The sequence below is a fragment of the Cheilinus undulatus genome, linkage group 5, assembly GCF_018320785.1.
Source record: "Cheilinus undulatus linkage group 5, ASM1832078v1, whole genome shotgun sequence".
Taxonomy (NCBI): domain Eukaryota; kingdom Metazoa; phylum Chordata; class Actinopteri; order Labriformes; family Labridae; genus Cheilinus; species Cheilinus undulatus.
Window position 1 is genome coordinate 12170727 of NC_054869.1, and position 22622 is coordinate 12193348.

The 22622-nt window shown below is 39.0% G+C and overlaps 1 protein-coding gene across 3 annotated transcripts in view; it reads left to right on the forward strand.

Annotated features, from left to right (window-relative positions):
- slc15a4 (solute carrier family 15 member 4) overlaps positions 1-20864 on the forward strand; it is a 44239-nt gene extending 23375 nt beyond the window's left edge. Inside the window, exons 8-10 of one of the 3 annotated variants that reach the window (XM_041786861.1) lie at positions 847-1005; positions 9459-9534; positions 10311-12667. In XM_041786861.1, the coding sequence (XP_041642795.1) occupies positions 847-1005; positions 9459-9508 (209 nt within the window). In that variant the 3' untranslated portion in view covers positions 9509-9534; positions 10311-12667. Of the gene's footprint in view, positions 1-846; positions 1006-9458; positions 12668-16376 lie in introns of those variants that run through there. The other 2 variants (XM_041786859.1, XM_041786860.1) reach the window with 2 other exon arrangements.
- Positions 20865-22622: the final 1758 nt, after the last annotated feature.

Consider the following 22622-nt stretch of genomic DNA (forward strand, 5'->3'; position numbering starts at 1 on the left):
TCCCCTGAGTTATAACCTCGTGTTTGTCATGCTCTGACATATTTTTTTCTCCTAACAGAGCTAACACAGGTATCGGTAAAGAAACTGTTCGTCACATTAATTTGTTCAATGTCCTCCTCGAAGGAAAGCCTTAAATGGCAAACGTATTTAACCGCAGCTCCCTAATCTCTCCTGACAGATGTAGCTATAGGGCCTCATTTGAAAAATCACATGTTTGAGGTGCCATGAAATTATCAATGTCAGCTTGCAGGCAGACGCATCTCTAGGCAAAAAAAAAAAAGACTTATATTTGATGTTTTTTTTCCCCAATTCATCTCTTTTTCTCTTAGGTCCCTTGCCCATTTTCTCTCTCCTTTTATTTTCTTCAAGACATAGTAAACACTGACTGATGTGTCTTCCAGAAAAAGAGTGTTTTTGGGAACCAGTACCAAGCAGAGTAGATACCCAACTATGACACTACAGACCAGTGTCACCAAGGAAAATTAGCTGTCAAGCAGCTGCTGAGGAAGCTTTTGGTCTCACATATGATACAGTGAAAGGAAAAATCACATTCAACAGAGCCGATCATATTAAATTGATGTCAGATACAGATATAATATCCAGGTACATAGTGCTACCCTGCCTCCGCAGACATCTGTTAGACAGTATGTTCATGTAAAGCTTATGACTAAATGAGCTAAATAGCTAAATACATAATATGATAGGCTGCATTATACAACCACTAAATATGAGCTGACCTTTTTTCTTTTCTCTTGCTCAAAGTAGTGGTAGGCTCTTTCCACAACATTACGTCCCACATATTGAGCAGAAGATCACCATATATCTGTCATTACTTTCTTGTTGCAGGTTTGGAGTTTGCCTATTCTGCAGCCCCCAAGTCCATGCAGAGCGCCATCATGGGACTCTTCTTCTTCTTCTCTGGGGTCGGCTCCTTTGTGGGCTCTGGCTTGTTGGCTATTGTCTCCCTCAAGGCGATTGGCTGGATGTCATCCCATAAAGACTTTGGTAAGAGAAAAAGATGCTCGCACATGTAAAATGTGACTTTCAGAGTCAATACATGTCACACTTTAACACACTTGGCTCAGACCAAAACAAAACTTTTATTTGGCCATACTTTCCTGTCCCTCAGTGCACAGTTTCCCCTTCACCCCCACACCTCCCTCAGTGCACAGACTGGGTGCGGCCTTTTGTAGGACTGATCTCCATGTAGATATGCTGCACAAAGTTGATTCTGTTCTTGTTTATTTGAAGTATTTAAACCAGATAAAGTTTTTTCTTCAGTTTGGAAAGTCTGTTGGCTTTCTTTAAATCATCTTCTTGAGAAGAAACTTTGAAATAATGCCTCTAAATGCAGCGTCTTTGAGTAGAGGAGGCAGTCTCTCTTCTTGATGTGGTGACGGCTCAAAGTTGGTTGGATAAAAAGATGTATACAATGTTTTTGAGGCTCTGAGAGGAACATTAACACATTGAAGGCAGTGTTAATGTTGACAGCTATTTTTGATTTTAGTCTTAGTCTTTAGATTAAATGCATTTTAGTTTTAGACACATTTTAGTCATTTCTACCCTTTATAGTTTTAGTCGATGAAACTCAATAACATTTTAGTCTAGTTTTAGTCCTTAAAAAGTCCTCACATTTTAATGTATAGTCCAACTATTTATTCTCTTGCATGAAGCTGGTACAGAATCATGGTAGTGCGTTCTATGCACTCTGCCAAACCTGATTTACCCACAGTGGAGAAATATCATGAATTTTTAATGTCAGACGAAATCTTAATTAGTTTAATTATTATTTTAGTCTAGTTTTAGTCATCTTGACGAAAACTAAACTTACTTTTTATCAGTTTCAGTCATCAAAGATGACTTTTTTTTTTATGAATATTTTCCCTCTGCCAGCAGTCTAAATATTTCTTTCAATCTTTATTTATTGTTGCATTTCCTCTCCTGACCACAAATTAACATTGTGTTATATCGGGGGTAGGGTGGCGCTGTTGAGCTCTCGTCAGCTCAGATCTGGAAGCCCATGACCAGAGAGTGAGTCAGTGAGAAGATGCTGGGGTCATGGCAGAGATGGAGCATGTGAGGCAGTGGCACACTGATAAGAGAAAGTTTAAAAATAGTTGGGAACATGAAAACTTTTTTACTGAAATTGATTTCAAGGCGGTATGCCCACTTAGTATTTGTGCCATATGGATGTTCAGTAATTTAATGCTGTGAAACACAATAAAGAATAGTGTTATTCATTTTCAAAATTACTTTGTATGAGTTATTATTTTGCACAAGTATGCTATAGGCATATTTAATTTCATTCACTGCAACATGAATATTTAGTTTTTGCCTGCGACCCTCCACCTCGATTCATTTTTGTCCCTTCAATGAAAAGAATTTGGGCACCCCTGATCTAAAGGATTAAATCCACTTTGTTTCATACTGACATTACCCTGTTAGAAGCTTAATCAAACAATGAAACCTAAGCTCACTAACACCCCTTTTTTTGCTCTTGCAGCTCACATTTACTCTACCAACCAATGCAGTTGAGCTTTTTGAGTGCTCAGTGTCCTAAGAGCATAAACACCCTCGACATCAGCTGCTTTTGTTTTCACTATAGATGAAAGTAGTTTCACTTTTTGGAACGTGGCCACACCAGACAGTATCATCTCTCTATCACCAGACAGTCAAAATAAAGATAATCTGCTATCAACTTTGTTAACACCTTGTAGGGAGAAAATTGATCTGTCTTTTTTCGGGGTAAAATTTCAAGGCCTAAATGCCAAGAAAAGTTCATTTACATTGTGTTTATGTTTTGTGGTGTAATTTCCCTGGATATAAGAAAAGATTAAACAGACAGAGCAATTTAAAACAGACTGTACATTCACTGCAGAGGGAAGCAGAGTGTCGTGAGCCGAATTTCCTTACGGAGCAACAGTAATTTATGGTTAGAAGTGCTATGAAATTGAGGTAGAGAGCACTGCGAGAACAAAAAGGGTGAAACAACACCCTTATGGTTGTTGTAATGGACATAACTAGTTGGATTTCAGTGTGTGTTTTTGACCTTCAAACCATAACCTTTGCAGATTTCAAACTCAGTCCCATCTAACATGACTTTGTGCTGAACTTGAAGAATGACGCTTCACTTTTCAAAACATGTTCAGCACTGAGGTGATGGATCTTTACTCACAGTTTTCATTGGGCTCTCCATAATCCTCCTGTATTGAACATTACAGTTGTCGTGCCTGCTGTTTGGTGCATGCAGAGAGCACTATTGAGTTTGCACATCGACTCTATGCATGGTCTATGAGTAATAAAAATTGTTCTTATTGATTCAGGTACAGAAATGCATTTTCGAGGACATACTTTAAGAATTTTTATAGCTTGTTTTGATTTAAAAACCACTTAGAGAGTTTGTAGATTAGATGCAGAGGGGGGTTTCTGGTTTTAAGAGGGTTCCACGTAATAAATAGACATGTCAGACTAACGACAAAAGGTTTGTGTAAATCTGTCCATGGGGTAGAATGAATAGTGTGGTGATGGCAGCAGATGGATGGGCTCCCTAGTGAGAGGAGGCTCCCAGCCCAGATGCACTTTTCCCTAAGCATGCTGTAAATAAGCCAACACTGTAAATTGTTTACCCACAAACACCTAATAGCTCATTAATACAGTGTGCCGACAGGTAGGGAGGTACTTTTGATGATGTTAGCACTCGAAGATGCTTGGCATGCGTCATAAATCCATCCTTTGCTCAGTCTTGCTTCACTTGAAGAGCAGTTAAACTAAAGCCGGATTGCCTGTAAGACTTCACTTTGCTTTGCAAAAACATTTAAAAGGTGAGCTGTGGAAATGGAACAAAACATCCTCTTGGCCATTGATAAAAGACATAGCACAAAGCATGGGCATTAACTACAGTCAGGAATCATGCAGTTTGTTTTTGTGGCTGTTTTTCACAGTGTTGGTGGATGTTAGCTTCTTTCACATCTTGTGGCTCTCTAGGTGGAAGGGATTCAACTTATTTCCATGGCTGCGGGCAAAGCGGTGTGCAGTAAACAGCGTCCTGGGTGAGCCGTGCTAAGTTGAACTGAGCTTTCCGGGCCTGGAGACAGATGAGCAACATTAATCACTGGCTGGGGGTCTGATTACACAGGCAGACTTCTCTTAAGTAAAGCTGTCCCTGAAGCATTACATGGAGATGGCACCGCATGTCTGGCATCACACTGGTGGATGTGTAGCTCTCCTGTTGTGTTGTAGCTCCACATCTCCCTGTGTCGCACATTCTCATCTAATGTTAGTCAGCTTTAGTGAAGTGTCACATTGAGTTCATTGAGGCTACCCCTCATTACAGTACTACAGGCTGGGTCAGGAAGGTGACGCTTAAATCTCAAGCAGGGAAGATCATGAATATGCCCATCTGACAGCCGGCTTGGTTGTGAATCCACAATAGAAGTCTCGGTTTCTGTTGTGTTAACCTCATCTAACAAACATTTATTTCTCCTTCTCTTAGCTAAATTCAACAGGCAGCTAATGCATATTTTGTATTTTCTTATAATATCTGGTTTAGCAGTTGGTAAGTTAACTTTGGAGTGCACCTTGACCTCCTACAGGTGACAGCTTAACCTGAGAAAGTCATCCATATTCAGTCAACAGCATGCTTCAAGTTACTTAATTTTACAAAGCAGTACAAATCCTCCCAAGGAGCATCTGATTAAACGAAAATTATAATTACGTAAAGTTGACTAGTTTAGATCTAGTAAGTACATTCTGTAAACCAACTTGCACTGATGCAACTAACACTGCAACAGTAGAACAACTTAACTCCATAACAATGTGAAGTTGGTTTACTGAATCTGGCTAACATTAGCAGTGCTAGCACCACTGGCTTTCAATCACCTTTGACGGTTAAAGCCCACATTCCTGTGCTGAATAGCGTCACTCAGTGCTTTGGTTCTATGTGAGAACAACCTGATACAGGCAACTTTCTTTCTATTTTCTTCATCAAAATAGGCAATAGCTGCCCCAGACCCCCCACCCCCGGTCAACACTCTGATATCTGAATTGATATTGGGAAGGAGAAAATTGTACTGGAACATCAATATTAATTTCAGTGTACCAATCCTGCATATTAAATGAAAATTGTTTGATAATAATCAGTTGCAGACGAGTTGGGGCGTCTGTAAATGTAACATTTTTCATTTCTAAATGAATAGTTGTCACTGTTGTAGCTTAGCATTTTTCGTTGACTAAAACTATGACTAAAACTGTTTGTCGACAGCGTTTTTTTTTTCCATGACAAAAACTAGACTAAGACTAACAAAAAAAGATCTGTGATGACTAAAACTGACAAAAAGTAAGTTTAGTTTTTGTCAAGATTACTAAAACGAGACTGAAATGTAATGTATTTTTCATCTGACATTCAAAATCCATGATATTACTTCACTGTGGGTAGATCTGTTAAAAAAAAAACCAATGCGTCTATCGCTATTCTGCCTCTCAGCTGTAGAAACCGGGTTAAGCAGAGTGCATAGAACACACTACTGTGACTCGGTACCAGATTTAGGCAAGAAAATAAATCCTTTGACTAAAAGCAAAGACTAAAATGTGAGGACTTTTTATGGACTTAAACTAGACTAAAATGTTTTTGAGTTTTCGTCAACTAAAGCTAGACTAAACTAAAAGGGTAGAGATGACTAAAATGTGACTAAAACTAAAAGACATGTCATCTAAAGACTAAAATTAAACAATAGTGCCAAAATTAACACTGTAGCTAAGGCCAGTGTTTTTATATGAATGTGTATTTTGATGAGAGCCTAATTTGATTTATTTTAATTTTTGTTAACCAGGAAAAATCTTATTGAGATAATGAATGTCATTTACAAGAGTGCCCTGTCCAAGACAGGCAGCAGCACATTTAACAAAGACAGAGACATAAAAACAGAGCAGTTACAAAGGCAGATCAACCAAATCCAGGTCACAGAAAGTCACAGTAGAGGGCTTAATAAGAGGAAAACTTTCACATCCAGCACTGAAATAATAACATATTTTAAAGAGCATTCTTACAGAAGAAAACCAAGAGGGTTATTTTATCAGTTTGAAGTAAAATAGCCTGCAAAATGCCACTGGTTCCAGCCTTTTAGATTTAAATGTTACGGCTGCCTCAGTTTTTCATACATTCGTCAGTTTGAATCTGCTATGTGAATATTATGTTAATGGACTAGTTAAGCAGTTGACAGAGTAAATCATCATTAGATAGTACACAACTTTAGAAATTTGCCATTTTTTTAACAACAGCTTGAAAATATCTGTAAAACTGTTAATAATGAGTATTTATGTTCTGGTACCAAAAGCATTACTGAGATAAGTTGCTTTGTTCCAGTTCTCTCATTTCTAGCTCTTTGAGGCCAGCGTTTCCATATCTGAATGTTTTTCCCATTCAGCATTTATAAGCGAATGACCACATGTGTTTCTGAGTCGGTGCCTTCAGTCCTGGAGGGGGTGATGAAAACGGTTTACAGTATTTCATCCACATCTGTTATCAAACTTAAATGGTGCTGAGCTTTTGTGTTGAAACTATTGATCCTTGAAATCCCACGCCACATGCCTCCCCCCTGTGGTTACATCTGGTGGAGTGGTCATCCATCACACCCTTTTATTTGGTATTTTTATTGGCCTGGTACAACACCATGTCATCCGTTCCTGTCAGCATCAGCATCATGGAGGCGTTTTAACCTCATCAGCCAAGTCAATTAAAGAGCCACCTTTACTCTCTGCTTCCTCTGAATAAGAAAGGTTTTTGTTTCTAGAATGTCTGTTTTTGCATTTCATTAGTCTTCATCTTCTGTAAGACTCTGAATCCCTCAAAGTGGGCAGTTTTTTGTGGTCATAAAGCAGGAAATTATGTCTTAAGTTGTTTCTTTGGCCTGTATTCAAGCTCGAGTGATCTTATGTCAGATGTCTGGGACGTGTCCAGACATTTAGAGTGAGCTGACATTCGCACATCCTGCTCATGGAGTGTTGGATCACACTCAGGAAAATGTCAGTGCTTGAATGGAAGCTTTTAATGTCAGATCTGGCAAATTTAACATTGACTCTTATTTCATCTGAAAAGGCTCTTTTTGAAATGTTTTTCTATGTGGGATATTCAGACATGTCAGGGACAGGAGTCTGCCCATGAACGCAGTTAGCGTGTTAAGGCGGCTTATGAATCCCCTGCACTACTCATAAAGTTTTAATGAGCCAGAGGGCCACTGCAGAAATCAACTATATTTATAGCAGAAACATTCATTGATTCCCTCTGTGATTTCATTCTGAGGTGCAGGATCGACGCGTTGAACGCACTGAGGCATTGAAATGTTGGGTCGGTGAACTGAAGGTCCAGATCAATTGATCTATTTTCAAAAGTTAAATTGATATTGACCCATTTCATGTGGACTCATAAGGTCTGTGGGAACCCACAGGCAGGTAAATTGTTCCACAGATTTATATCACTTAGATAGTATAAGGCTGACCCCTTCTGTGTGGGCACCTAAACACTTCAGAAACTTAAATCTCAATGAATATGTTATCTGGTTTCTAGTCCAGAATATCTCATTACTCTTAATATAAGCCAGTTTCACCAGTCCAGATAAACATCTTACTTCAAAGTATTACAAGCAGAAAATGAGACTTTTGTTTTTAATGAGGAAAACTAGCTGCCCTCACAGCAGATTTATTAGCAAAGGGTCCTGAAATGAGATGAAATATCCAAAATGAGATGTTTTGTCTCTTTTAAAGAAGCACACTGTAAAATCTGCTTTGTAACATGCACTGGTATTTGAGACACAGTTTATCTTCCCAAAGAGAAAAAAGGGTTTCCATTGAGCTCTCAACCTATAGTGATAGTTGTGAAGCACAAACCCACAGCCTGGGTCACACTGCTCATTTCCTATTATCCTCTGCCATTTTAATTGGGAACTCTTTTCAATCAAACAAGCACTCCACAAGGTTAACAGAACTTAATAGTGCACCACAGTTAACTTTAAATTTGGATACCAAGCTGTAATCATCAATGGCTTGTGTGAACATATAGTCATGTGCATAAATGTGTAGGGCGCTAAGGATTCATTATGGGGCCACAATGTGCCATAACCTGTGACTGGAGAGGGAAGGGGGATGGCCAGAGTCAAGCTTGACACATGTAGCATGTGTGTAGCTCGGCAGCCAAGGTCAAGCTTGACGGCATTTTTTTCCAGGCTTTTCTACACCTGATAATACACCCCAAGACCGCATGAGGTTTTTAGGCCCTCAGAACATCCACATCATGACCAGGGGCTCATGGCAACCCTACTGCTAGCCCTAGGCCAGTGGTTCTTAACATGGGGGTCGCGAGCCAAGAGGAGAGGGTCACCAGATATCTTCAAAAAAAACAGAAGATACATTTTCTTGATTTTTGACCCATATTCATAAACAAATGCATATAAATTGTAAAAAAAAAAAAAAAAAAAGGTCATTTTTGCTGAAATGAAGTAATGTTTAAAAAAATCCTTAAAATATAAGTTTGCAGTCAACTATTCCTGAATGTGCACGGCTGTGTTCAACTATGCTTCAACCATATTCAGGTACAGTGGGGGTCCCTGGTCTCTGGCACCTTTATTTTGGGGTCATGAACTGAAAAGTTTGAGAACCCCTGCCTTAAGCCAGGCTTACTTGCCACATCCACACATTATTCCAGCCTAAAGGTTATTACTGTATTTTTTCAACTGATTATTCCCCCATGCCCTCAGTAATATCCAAGGACATCCAAAGTACAACCAGGGTTGTGTCAGTCCTTAGGTGAATTACTCCCTATTACACACCTTACTGCATTCTTAATTTTTGTCCCAAACATGCCTAAAACTTATGCGCAGTACTTTACCTCCATCCGTACTGAAAACAGTTTGATATCTGATACCTCAGACTGCAAATGAAGGTGGTCTGGAAGTGCTCCATCTAGACTGGTTTGGTTGTGTAGACACAACTTGTACTACTACACATTAAAGACCACCCTGAAGTCCAACCAACCTGGCTCAGTAATAAGAGCCAATCTTTTGGGTTCCAGATGGCTCTTTATCTGGTGCCATACTACCCTTATGATATCTTTAAAAAAAAGAAAGAAGGACACAATTTTTTCAATCTAGAGTCGTCTCCAATCGCTCACAAAAAGAGCTAGCACGTAGAACCAACTCATCCACAAACAACTCATCACGACTTCTTCACAGCGTGTCCTATGGAATTGAGTTGTCATTTTATTTTAATCTTTACACTACAAGATTTATTTAATGAATGATACATCACCGTAGAAGTATTCTTATGACCAAATATGGGAGAGAAGCTGTTGAAGAGGGACCACTAGTCTCTTAGCTTGTGGCTAATTTGCCCAGTTTATTTGTATTGCCAGCAGCCTCGCTGCAAATAACATGCAGCCTTTCTTGGTTGTGTTTTGTTTTTTTTCTTAGTGGACAGCATAAAAGGATATCAAGCCATGGTTAGAGAATCAATGAAATGATGAATGGGCTGTTGTTTGCTTAACAGGTAGGTAAGTGAGTTCCATTATCAGGTCTTTACTGAAAACGTATTGTTAATGCATAATAAAGACCTGCTTCTTAAGTACAGTCCCTTGATACCCAAATGTATAAAAACATCACTAACCTGTAAAAAGGACCAAAAACATTGGTGTTTAAACTGTGTCTTGTACACTGGATTCTAGGTAAGTCATTTTGCTTGCTGCATTGGCAGTCAGTTACACTCATTACAGGCATATTCAGGACTAATTTTTAACTTTAAATATCTTGAAACAAGATTTTGATCAAGATTTATCAGGTAGGTGTGGCTTATATGAAGTTTAATTGGATACTTTTACTAGAAATTAAACAAACACTTTTAGTCAGTTTTTGGTTTTGTAGGCTTTTGTCATTTACCCAGAGCTGAACATCAGACCCTTTGTGCATCCACATGAATGCCTCAGAAAAACTTGTGCAACAACAAAGCTTTATTTCACATATTATGCTCTGATTGGTTTGCTATTTTCTCTCCCTAGATAAGAATTTGCCTTTAAATTATCTGTCAAATATTTATAGGCTTTTTTTAATGGGTTTTACAGGGAGTCCTTGTTTAGTCTTTTGCTGCTGTAATTAGGCTTCCTCATTTCAGCTTAGAAGCCAAGTGGGCCCTGGAGGGCAGAGGCAGAACCTGATGTATAATGAAATTAGAGCAAGAACCATTGCAAAACTGAAACCTTGCACAATTTTCATGGCTCTGAAAAAATTACATGTTTGCTCTTTTGCCAGTCCCTCTCTTCTATTCCTCAGGTCCTAGTTAAGGGAGACGGTTTGAAATGTGGAACAAAGGTTGTGATCCAGTCATCCGTCAGAATTATCATGGAGCCACAGGGACAACGTTTTCCCCCACCAGAGGAGTAAAACGGTCCTAAAATCAGGATTTGTTACGTGCCTCATTCTGACATTCAGTAGCTGCTTAAGAGCAAACTCTGAATGTGAATATGTTGCTGAATATGTTGCTGTAAATCCTGCACTCATTTTCATGCTGCCTTCACTCCAAGCGGGCAATGTTTCCTCTCGCTATTGCTGTTTTCTGCCAGAATACATAGGTCCTCCCTCAATGTAATTTGTGCATTGTATTTTCTGCTTTTCGTGAGCCAAACTGCTCTGTTAATTAAGACTGCAGAGGCAGACTCTTTAGTTGAATTATCGATTGAAAATACAAGCGCTCTCCCTGCAAATGCACTTCCCGTTTTACTCCCATGCTCTCCTGTCAAGCACATTGTTTTGCAATTCATGAATTATTCAAACGCTGCTTCTGGGTTTTTGATATATTTCTCACAATGGAAACTTTTGACCGCATAAGACGACAACAAAACAAGCTGAAACTGTGGCTGTGGTCAAGTGTCAGGTTTTCCATTTGCCACTCATTTCATTAGCACCCTGGCAGAACTTCACAGTCATCAGTCAGACGCTCTCTGTTCTTAGATCAAAGGTTTCAGGCTGTACAGATTGCCCAGTGCATCGAGCATTAACAAAGAGTCACTCCTGTGTGAAGCATCCCATCATCACGCCTTTTCTTTATTCCCCTCCATTTCTAATTATCCACAAGAACACGCACACAACAGAGAGTGGAAACAGAATTACTTATATGCACGGTGGTGACATTACAGAGTGTGATCTGCTCTACTGATCCTAAGTGAGCGCACAAAGCTCAGAGATCACTTGTTTTAAATGAGTTAATCCTGCTCTGTGATCAGTAGGATGTCCTGTTAAATCATGTACAAGAACATGAAGGAGTCTGTGTTAGCTCAAGATGAGATGTGACACAGCTGCCTCCATGCACTGAGGTGGATGTTCTGCAGGCTGCAGTGAGTCACTACGTTGACGTTGACTAAGCAGTCTGGGTTAATAGAATTTATGGATAATGTTTTAGCATAAGGGCAGACTCATGTTCAAAATGGTAGACGGCATCTGACAAGTTTTTGCTGTGCACATATTCCAGCTGGCTGTCCAGATCAGCATGGTACGCAGTAGGGCTGTCACGGTATACCAGTATTGACGATAATCGTGGTATTAAGAAAATAAAATTTCAATATCATGTTAAAAATGCGCATATGATAATATCATGTAAATGATCCAGTGCCACTTGTACACAGTTTGTTTTCTACATCCGCCCCTGTTTTCTTCCACCCTGCTTCGTCTCCCTCCTGTAGCACCCCAACAACCCCTCCCCCTTCCTCCTCACACACAAACACTGACCCTCCGCAATGACACAGCAGCTGCAGTACCTCCTTAGACAGGTATTTAGAGTGTAATTCATCTGCCAAAAGAGAGAAGACAACATAAATAAAGATACATTTGATTAATTGTCCCATTATTATTTAAATTTCCGTGACTTATTTGCCCATTATAATCGTGAAGTGAAAATCTGATATCGTGACAGCCCTAGTACGCAGTGCACGGCGTCATGGATGTGATTAAAATGAACCAGAAAACAGTGAATTTCTTCCCTTGCGTATTTACACTTAGAAGCCCAATTTCAGCTCTTTTTTGCTACTTCTAACCAATTTTTGCCACTTTTAACACCCTTCTGCTATTTTTTTTGCCATTTTTAACCAATTTGTACCAGTTTTAACCCATCTTTACCACTTTCTTTGCCACTGTGAGCCAATATTATACTCCATTTTACCACTTTTTACACTTTTTGCCACTTTTACTAATACTTTTACTTCTTTTGTCACTTCTAATGCATCTTCACCACTTTTTTGCCACTGTGGAAATAAATGTATTAGCATGAGAGGAAGACTCAGAAACTTCACAGAGATAAGAAGACTGGGGATCTCTCCAGAATTTACTTGCAGCTGCAGTCATTGACAGATACACAGGCCAAAGACAAAGAATGCACACTTTGACAGTCATTTATACACTTGACGCCTGATCCAGGGAGGCACCCCATATGACCACTTCAGTTCCATAAAAGTACATTCCTTGACCACTATTTGTGGTAGCCTGCCAACTAAGCCAAACTTAACTTTGTCACATTATTCCACAGTATTTTCTCACTAACAGCCACTTTTAACACCTTTTAAGCAAATCTAGGTATTTATATTAATTTTGCCACTCTTAGCCAACTTTTATCACTGATGTGCCACTTTTATCACACATCAGCCACTTTTTTTCTTCTTTTTGCCTATTTTCTTTTGCAGCTTTTAACCCATTTTCAAATTTTTTTGCCACTCCAAACCAAGTTTTGCCCCTTTTTCCCACTTTTAAGCCATTTTCCATTTCTACCACTTGTTGCCCATTTTTTTGCATCATTATGCAATTATTTAATATTTTTACCTTTAAACTCCTCTCAGTTTCTTCTCCTTTTTGTCTGGCATCCTGACATCTGACATTATGTTGGTTGTAATGGTTTAGTTTAGCGTGTTCGTCCACATTGTTATCGTTACCTAAAAAAAGGCATTTCTGTTTTAAGAAAAGAGGTTTACATTTTGGAAAAAGCTATACTGTACTAAAGTATAAACAAATAAAATTCATTTTTGTTGCTTTGACAAGAGTGGTTATTATTCATGTTAAAATAAAGTTTATGATTGTCACAGCTTAACTTTACAGTGAACCGTGGTTTTGCCCTTCATTTGGCAAAGCCCCAGAAAGCTCTCTCTTTTTTCCCCCCTTATGGCAGGCCTTGAAAATGGGTGTTGATTTTTGACACTAATGCAGCACTTTCATTTTCATGTGGATCGAGGCGGGGTCCTGCACAAATGGTGTTTTGCCGACCAGTTTAGAGTGTTCATTGAGAAGGGGAATCACAAACCAGTAGATGGTTCATCATAACAAAGTAGTGCCTAGCTAGTTTACAGTAATGTTATGGAAACTAGGTTTCAGATTAAAGATCTGAGGTCCAGTTTATGTCTCCATCCATTTTAGCCCAACAACAGTAATCAGGAATCTGATGATTTTAATCACGACTGCAAACAGAACAGATGAACTCCAGGCTACACATTCTGATGTCATCGGTCATCAGATGACCTGAGCTGGTTAATGCTGTGTATCACAGCCTCCCTTTCCCTTCCAACCCACAAAGGTTCAGCAACTGATTTTTTTTTTACTTGAAATCCATTTTAGAGTAAATACTGCCGTCATATTTCAATATATAATTTAATCATTTACAACATGAAATGTGTTGAGATTTTGACTGAAATGGCCTTTAATTGGTGTAATTTTACCATCTTACTTGACACTTTTCCTCATTCATTTATTATTAATTCAGATCATCATTGTACTAATTAACAGTTTAAAAATCCACACCATCTGCTTCTGCCTGCAGACTTATGGCGATGAACATTTATGTTATTTCTCTCTGTGCAGTCCACTCAGCAATGATTTTGTGGAGAATCGTCTTTCCAGTGGTTGAGCTGTTGATGTCATGCTTCGCTGTGATTGGCACAGCTGTTTCTCAGCGATAAGACCCATAATGCAAGAGGCTCAGAGTGTGTTTATTAATCACACCCTCTAATTTATATCCAACTTCAGTCTCTGTTTTTGCACTGACTGATTATTTTTCAGTTGTGTGTGTTTCTACAGTCAAAATATGGCTTTTAGCCTTGTGAATTTCTTACATAGTGTGCAAAAAAAATCACCCAAGGATCATACAAAAGGCTGGGAAGCAAGAGCACATGTTTTGGATCATCTCCATAAAGCCTTTTTCACACATGCACTCCTAAGAATTTTGAGAAAATCTCAGACAGACTGCCTCTAAAATCATCCTGAGATGCTTGTTCACACATGCTCTCACAGCAGGAGACTTTCACTGTCAGATGGGAGTGAGGAGGAGGGAGCCTAAAGAGGCAGGACATAGCACAGGAGTGGCAGAAAAACAACAGAGTCTGTTGTTTTCATGATAGTTTTTGCCTTTTTATTAGTCTTACATTTAATTGGATGTATTCACAGTATCAGTGATTGATAGGTAGAGAGGAAACTTGCAAGCAGAAAGGAGTATGCAGCAGCCTTATTATGTTCAGGGCTTCTCCTATCAGAGAGGACAGTGTGTCTTCTCTGTAAGTGCTGCAGAGGATCCTGGGATGATGAGTCTCTGTTTTTGGCCCATTGTCTGAAATTTTCCCTCTAAACTACAAAAGATGTTCTCTGCAATGTTTGCTAGGCCTGAGTTTTTGTTGTGCACATGGCTGTTTCCCAACAACTCCCAGCATACAGTCTAGCACAAAAGAGCAACAGATTCAGCCTACCTCCCTACAGCTTTATAATAAGGCTTTGTAATGGGAAGCTGTAGCCTTTTAGTATTTCTGATAGTACAGTAAAAACAGGAAAAGTGTTGTTGATGCTCATTTATCGTCATACTTTTAATAACATGGCGTAGAAGCATAACAGCATGTGCCTGAAGACACTCCAGAAATTTCGATAATTACATAAGGTGTGAAAATGATATTTTGGTCAGGCACCATCCTGACATGTGATGTTAACGTTGAACTAGCAGTTGCAAAATGCTACTAAAAATCAGCGACACTCACTCTGCCATACATACAGGCAAAACTTCAATTGACGATTGCTCCGATATCTAATTAAAGTCAACTCTACTTTTCTTTCTTTGGCTCTTGACAGCTCCACATGGAGAAACTAATATGAGCTTTGTAAGGACAAAAAAGGCTCCAGGGCTTCACATTATCTCATCTGATGATGATGTGGGATGTTAGCTATAGGTATCTCTGTCCACTGCTGAAGCTGTGCCCTACATGGAGCCTGTTACATAAAAAAAATCTTCAGTAGAAAAAATAATCCTTTTCTAAGCAAAAGACATCCTAAAACCTCGAGTTCAGCCCAGATGCCTCCTCGTCAATCAAAGTAGTAAAACACCAACATCTCGTGCTGTTGACCGCAAAGTCAATTGGTGTTTGGGACGTGGTCAAGAGGACAAAAGCCACTCTAGAGCCAATCCAATTGTCTCCTTACTCCAACAGTGGAAACGATCGTTCTGTCGTCAGCTTTGCCCTTCACGTAGAGCCCCGGCCTGAGGAAAACAGGATTTGTCTCCTCTTGAGCTTTGTTTCTGAATGAGGACAACCCCTTCAATCAGCAGAGCAGCAAATGTTACGAGAGTCAGATTTAAAGGCTGCTGCTTTAATTCTCCAGACCCAGTGGGAAAAAAAGAAATCCTTATTTTTTTAATGCTTGATACGCACTTTATCGCCTGTCAGTGTCTGCTCTGTCTGTTTGTCTTCCCCTCCCCCTGTACACAAGTCACACAGCAGATCACAGCGGAAACATCACTTTATTTTTTCACTCCTTTATTGCTCCGCAATCCCACGAGGAAACAAAGCGTGCTTTAATACCCATGAAAGACTCCCTGGCTCGTATCACAGCAGCGGGCCTGTATTGCTTTGTTATTTCTGATTCTTCAGTCCCACATCATCAATACCGCCTTTCTGAATCAGCTGCAGAGGAGCGGGGTCAACTGTCTTCATTTCACAAGGTTTTCACACAAAGTAACAACCCTCTCCGCTGAATTTCTGATTCCTGACAGAACCGTGTTTCCTTGCCACTCTCACTTCAAGCTTTCCTTTCATGTGAGCAGAAACACGGCAACCTTACACACTTGTGAGCTTGTGGCCGTTTACCTTTGCTTTTCTTTTAGCATGCAGGAGCACTCAGTGATAAAAAAAAATCTCCTGCTGCCCCCTCTGAATTTGACATGACTGAGTCCTTTGTTCTTCAAATTTCCATATTTGTCATTTGGACATGCAGCTCACTGTTTATAAAGAGTATTCTGATCACCAGTCTTGTTTTAAAACATTAAAAGCTGAGGTGTTTTGTATTCTGTCCTGTTAAAGTCCTTGCTTTTGTCTCTCCTCACAGGTAATATCAACGACTGCCACTTGGACTACTACTTCTTCCTCCTGGCCGGGATACAGGGCGTCACCTTGCTCGTCTTCCTCATCGTCTCGGTTAAGTACGACAAGCAGAAAGGCAAAAATGAAAGCCCAAGGCATAGACGCATCTCCTCCTGACCCCAGCAAGCATAAACATCCCCACTCACCATACCTGCCTTTTCCTGCGTTTGCTCAGTGCCCAAAGACCCTGTCCAATCAGTGCTTTTTACAGTACTTCCTCCTACAAGTGTTTGGTTTACTGGAGAAAGTAACAGGTTATATTTCTAATTTAAGTTTATTTTAGCTTTTAAATGGTAACTGTGACACCTGTTGATGTAAAAACAGCCAACAAACGTTATACAGATCTGCAGCTTTTGATGTGATGGCCGATAAACATTAAACATTTCCCTCTAACGTGATAGCAGTTGCCTACTATGAACATGATACATGATTTCCTGCAAACGTATCAGCTCTAACATTTGCAGGGATTTGCTATGTTTGTGGGAAGGTGAAATTTTTAAGCTTTCAAAATTCTAACTTCCTGCAAATGTAACATAAAAAACTACAACAATCCTTGTGCTCATTTTGCAACCTTCAATGCATAGGATTTTTTTTTAAAACATAATGAAATACAAATATAATGACCATATAAACTATAAAACAGGTGCATGTGATTGAAAGCGCATGTGCATGTACACCTCCTGCACACCATAGGATGAGAGGATGTCACTCAGGACATTTTATTTGTAGTAAATGTAACATATCTATCCTTTCCTTTCAACATCTTTCAGTTAAGATAAACCTTCTCTTGGCAAGCCTGTGGTATTTTCTAATTAGCTGATTTCAACCTATTAACATGCATATGGGTTAGGCACAGTGATGTGGTGCAGGGTAAGGATGGGTATGCAGAGTATATCCCCCTTAGTTGTTGTCTCTGTAGAGTATACCCACTCATTTTTGCCCTCCTCTGGGTTGAAAAGGGGAAAAACAGGTACCTTGAGTACACTGGTGCATTGCTTTGTAATGCATTATTCCAAACACTAAGGAATTATCCCCTCAAAATGCAGAATCATGTATGTAGGTACGTCACGCCCACTTTGCTGGTACACATTACCATACAGATTTTACAGAATCGATATGACTTATATGCTGTCATGGCAGTTTTATAACGTTTATCCGCCATGTTGCAGTTGACAAAAAAGCCAGCAGATGGCAGCAGTCATGGAACTTCACGATGCAGCCCCAGCACATGTCCTTCTCCCCACACCAAAACAAGCTGGTACTCAGACCGGGAACATGTATCATAATTTTCAAATGTAGCCAGCGGGCTAAAAGCAGACATAGTGGATTATTTCGGGTTTCTTCGAACAGCAGACAGTCATGAGTTGAACATGTGTCATACAAGCTGTAAGAAGGTAAAACACTTCAGCAACACCAGTCTTCAGCAGCACATAACACCAGGCTTATTAGCAGTTAGCAACAACAGCTTAGCTCCCCGGGCTTGTCTCTGTTGTCCCAACCAGCATTGAATGACGCTGTAAACTCAAAGTTTCCCTCAACTTGTGATCAGATATCATAAGCAGCACTTTATGCGTTATTTGTAAAGACATGAGCTGAACAACGGTGCTGATAAAGGCTTCAGGCAGTGTTAGCAATGCTGTTTAAACCTCACTCATCCTTTCATTACAGAAACAGCGATGCTGTTTTAAGCCGTAAAGCAAAGCAAAAAGACATTCTTAAAAAAAAAACACGAGTTTATTATGACAACCAAAAAAAGGCACAGAGCAACACAGTAGCAGCAGGACAACAGAGAGAAATGCCATGCACTCACTGTCTCAGCGTCCCCCATCGCTCATGGCTGATTGGCTATTATTTGGATGGCATCAAGCTAATCGGGTAATGTTATAAGTAGTTGAGACTGTAGAGCATGGGTCTTCAACTACAGCCATACAATTAGAGTACATATTTAATTTGACTGAAGTTTTATTGTATTATTAACTGTATTTTCTTTTAAAACATAAGTAAATTTTAGTCATTAATGGTGAAACCAGTCCCCAAAACTTAACAGCAGCCACCTATGAGGGAGTGATTGAAATATTTTAACTACACTTTTCTAAGGCTGTCAGATTATCCATCAGGGGGTTTAATGGTTGTACGGTGTGCATAGTAGGTGCAAAAACTTTCAGGAAATAGGTGTTTTGTTCTGATGCTTGGGCAGGGAAATTGCACTCTCCAAGAGCCTGAAGTAGAAAGATGGCTCAGAAAACTGCAGGTTATATCAGGACTGGACTGATTATGGACTAATTATGTGGTTATTATGCATCATCTTTAAGAATAATGGCTGGCAGGTAGAGTGCTGTAAAAATCGGACCAAAATTCAGTATTTTCTGATAAAAGTGTCACTATTACCCATTCACATCCTGATAGTGAATGCTGCTGCTTAGATAGGCCATCAGAGTTGACTAATCCCATTCAAACTCACCCATACACTTTCACACACCAGTGGCGCATGTGGAAACAGTTTGGGGTTAAGTGTCTTAAGGACACATCAACATGAGACTGCAGGAGCTGAGGATCAAACCCCTGACCTTTTGTTGAGGGTCCAACTCTTCCTACTGAACCACAATCGCCCCGAAGGAAACACAGATAGAGATAATCAGGCAAATGTCGATTATTGGTCCTGATAATCAGCTAGGCTGATAATCAGTTGACCCCTAGCAGGAGTAACTAAACATCATTTCATCATCATAAAGATCATTTTGCTTAGTCAATTTTGAAAGCTGAACATTTTCACAAACATAAATCACTGCAAATGTAAGAGCGAATGCATGTGCAGGAAATCACGTTTTAACAGTTGGAAATTTATTTTACATTTGTTGGATATAAACATCAAAAGCTGCAGGACTGTGTCACATTTATGGTGTAATATCTTTGTAGGCTGTTGCTACATTTTGGAGTGCTACAGAGACTTTTTCTCCTTTTAGATACCATTACTGGATAAATGTTCCAGGACAAATGCACTGTCCCAGAGTTAGTATAGTGAGTAATGCAGAAGTTGTTGCTACCTTCCTCTTACGTCTTCACCCTTGATGCCTTTCTGTGCTCATTTGCACTTGACTTGAGGAGTAGTGCCATAAAACACAATTAGACATCTTCTAATTGTGGAGAATGATAGGTTGTTTTATAGTAAGGTTTTTATTTTCTAACTAAATCCTATTCGTGGACTAACCCTTTAACTGACCCCGGTGTGATCCATTAGTTTTGAAAATGTTGCAGTAGTGGGGTATTAATTGTACTTGAATGTTTAAGCATTATTCCTTGATTATAACCACTGTCAGGATTCTGGAGAGCTTCAATTACCTGTGCAGTATTGGAGTTCTAATCCAGTGTAATGTGAAATTAATTTCAGAGGGTGCATTTATGTTGAAGTGTTGCTGCCAGTTCTTTCAAATGATTGCTGTTAAAGCGGAGCTTTTGTTTGAGGAGAATCTAAGAAACAAACTTTCTATTTGACTCATCGAATATTCAATCCCGCTTCCTCTGCGTGTGATTACATACTGTAAATCCACATTAATCCCTGCGTGAATCCTCCATAAATCCTCCAACAGCTCCATACATTAATAAAGATGACTCCTCATGTAAGAAGTACTCCATGACTCAAAAAAAAAAAAAAAAAGGTTTCATTTCTGGTGAAGCTGCAGAACTGTACGTCCACATTACAAACACCTAATTAGAAATGAAGCATTAGCTTAAAAGACAACCTTGACTGTGGCTCTTTAAGAATCCACTGCTTTACTGCTCGGATCATGATGAAAAGTCATGCTGGACTTAACTAATAAATAACATGAACCCGTTTACACTGACAACATTTTATATTTTATAATTTCATAGAATAAATCAGGTCTCAAAGGCAGGATTTTTTTACAGTGTTATCATGACTTTGCAGCTTTGCCAGAAAATGTTTTGTTCCTGTATTTATTAGACTGTGATGCCTTTTTTTTAGCGTTATATTGCTAAGAAAACTGCTTGTGTGTGTGTGTTTCCCCAATACTCAGAATGGGTACAGCACAAGGTAATGAATTTTATTAAAAAGCAAGAAAACTCAGGGCTCGAGGAAGAAGTGTCGAGTGACATAACTCTCCAGGAAATATAGAACTGCCTTTGGGAGCTCTCAGCGGTGTTTACCCTGTGGTGTACATAAAGTGACATTTGTAACAGCACATGAAAGCAAAGAGCTTTTTCTCCAGCGGTACGCCTGTTTATTTGTGATTTTAGTTGTGTTTAATTGGTCAGATAAATGGATGTTCCTTGTTTTAATGCTTATTTTATATATTTGCTTTGTCATCTCAGTCCTCTTAAAAGAGTTTATTACATTTTATTTTGGAGTTTTTCTTCTGTTTTCTTAATGCTGCAGAACTGGAATGATGTTTTGTGGTTTTATTTGTGGCCATTAAAGTGTATTGAATTAAATTAATCTTTGGGTTTGTCATTTTTAGCCAGGCACACACGCTTTACTTCTTCCTTCATATGAGGTATGGCTGTTAGAAAAAGAAAACTAGTGCTGTAATCCGATTTTATTGACTATAAACTTTATTTTTTAATGCCTTCCTCCTTCAGTCTCTTTCTCTTCTGCATCTGTTTTTCTAGAACACTGTAATAGTGTTTATTCACCTTTGACCCCTCTGGAATCCACTTCTCCAAAATGATACGCTTAATGTCAAAGAAAACAACCAACAGGGCCTTAAACTTGGACTTTGGCTCCATCATGCTTTCTTCATCCTTGGTGACAATGCTGTTTTCCAGTGCACTGACTAGCTTTTTGTCTCAATCGTATTGGAAAATCCAAGTTTCATCACATGCAGCCACTCCTAAAAAAGTGTGTTTCCTTCAATTTGTTCCAAAAAGTCTTACATTTTTTCATTTGACCAGGAGTCAGAAGTTTTGGGACAACTTTGCACACACTTTGCTGATCTGTCTCTTTATCAATATAGACCATGTCTGCTATCATTCTTAGACTGAGTTGTCAATCATTTCTGTGATTTTTCAATTTTTTTGAATGTTTTCAGACGTTTCTGATGTGCATGGGTGCCCAGAACGTTTATGGTCTTGGACATCCTCTCTGCCTTCACAAAATCTTTTGTGCCATTTAAACACATGTTTACATGACATGCAGTGTTCCCCATACACATCAGTTAATGTATGAAAAGATTCTGCTGCTGTTTTGTTTCATTTCACCAAGAATTTCAAGTTAATGTGTTGCTCAACTTTTAGGCTAATCATTTTCCAACACCTTATAAAAAACATATTCACTTTAATCAGTAGATATAGTGAACTAAAGACACCACTTACTGGAAACTTACAGCAGTTGTGACTACCCAACCTTTAATATATGTTATATAACACTCATGACTGTGAACCTTGTGGTTTTTGTCCTCATAAAAGCAGACTCATTATTTAAAAGCCAGACCTCGTACATGAAGAATAAGTCATCTAGTTCTAGTCTAGACCTGTTATGGACCACTCTATAAAAATACACCACTGCAAAATGATTTTCTCTGGTTTTGTGTGAACAAAATTAACCCTTTTTATTGTAAGAAGCATTTCTCCTAATTTTCAACTTCCAAATGAAAAATTCTCCTGTAGCTCTTTAATTTGTGGAAATAGCTGCTGGTGGAGGAAACAGAAAAGATGCAGTTGTTTTCACACTAAGAAAAGCAGAGGTTTTTCTTGTTTTTAAAAAGTTTGCCTTTATATTTTGTGAGAAGTTTAGATCATTTATTTCCATTCGAAACGAGAAAAATGTCCAAGGCAAACTAAATTTGTAATTTTTTAATAAACTCCACGTCTTTTTAATTTGTTAGTATTTTTTATTTTGATTCATGGCTGAATCACAGAACTAAACTGGGGATCTTCAAGGCAGCAGTATGAACCACTGCTCTATTCATACAAACAATATCGTCTTTACAATGAATTTTAATCATGAGAGATTTCATTTTAATGAATTATTATTGGACAATTTTGAAAAACGTGCAATGTCTTTTGCAGTTACACTCTATGATGATGGAGGTAAGCAGAGGCGGAGCTAGAAGTGTTTGATATCAGGGGCTTAGCCCAAACTTAGGAGGGTCCAGGGGTAGATTTCACTCATCGGGCTGTTATATGCACTATTTTCAAGTCATTTAAATGCAAATTCAGATTTAAAACACCAACAAATTTATACATCATTTAGGCC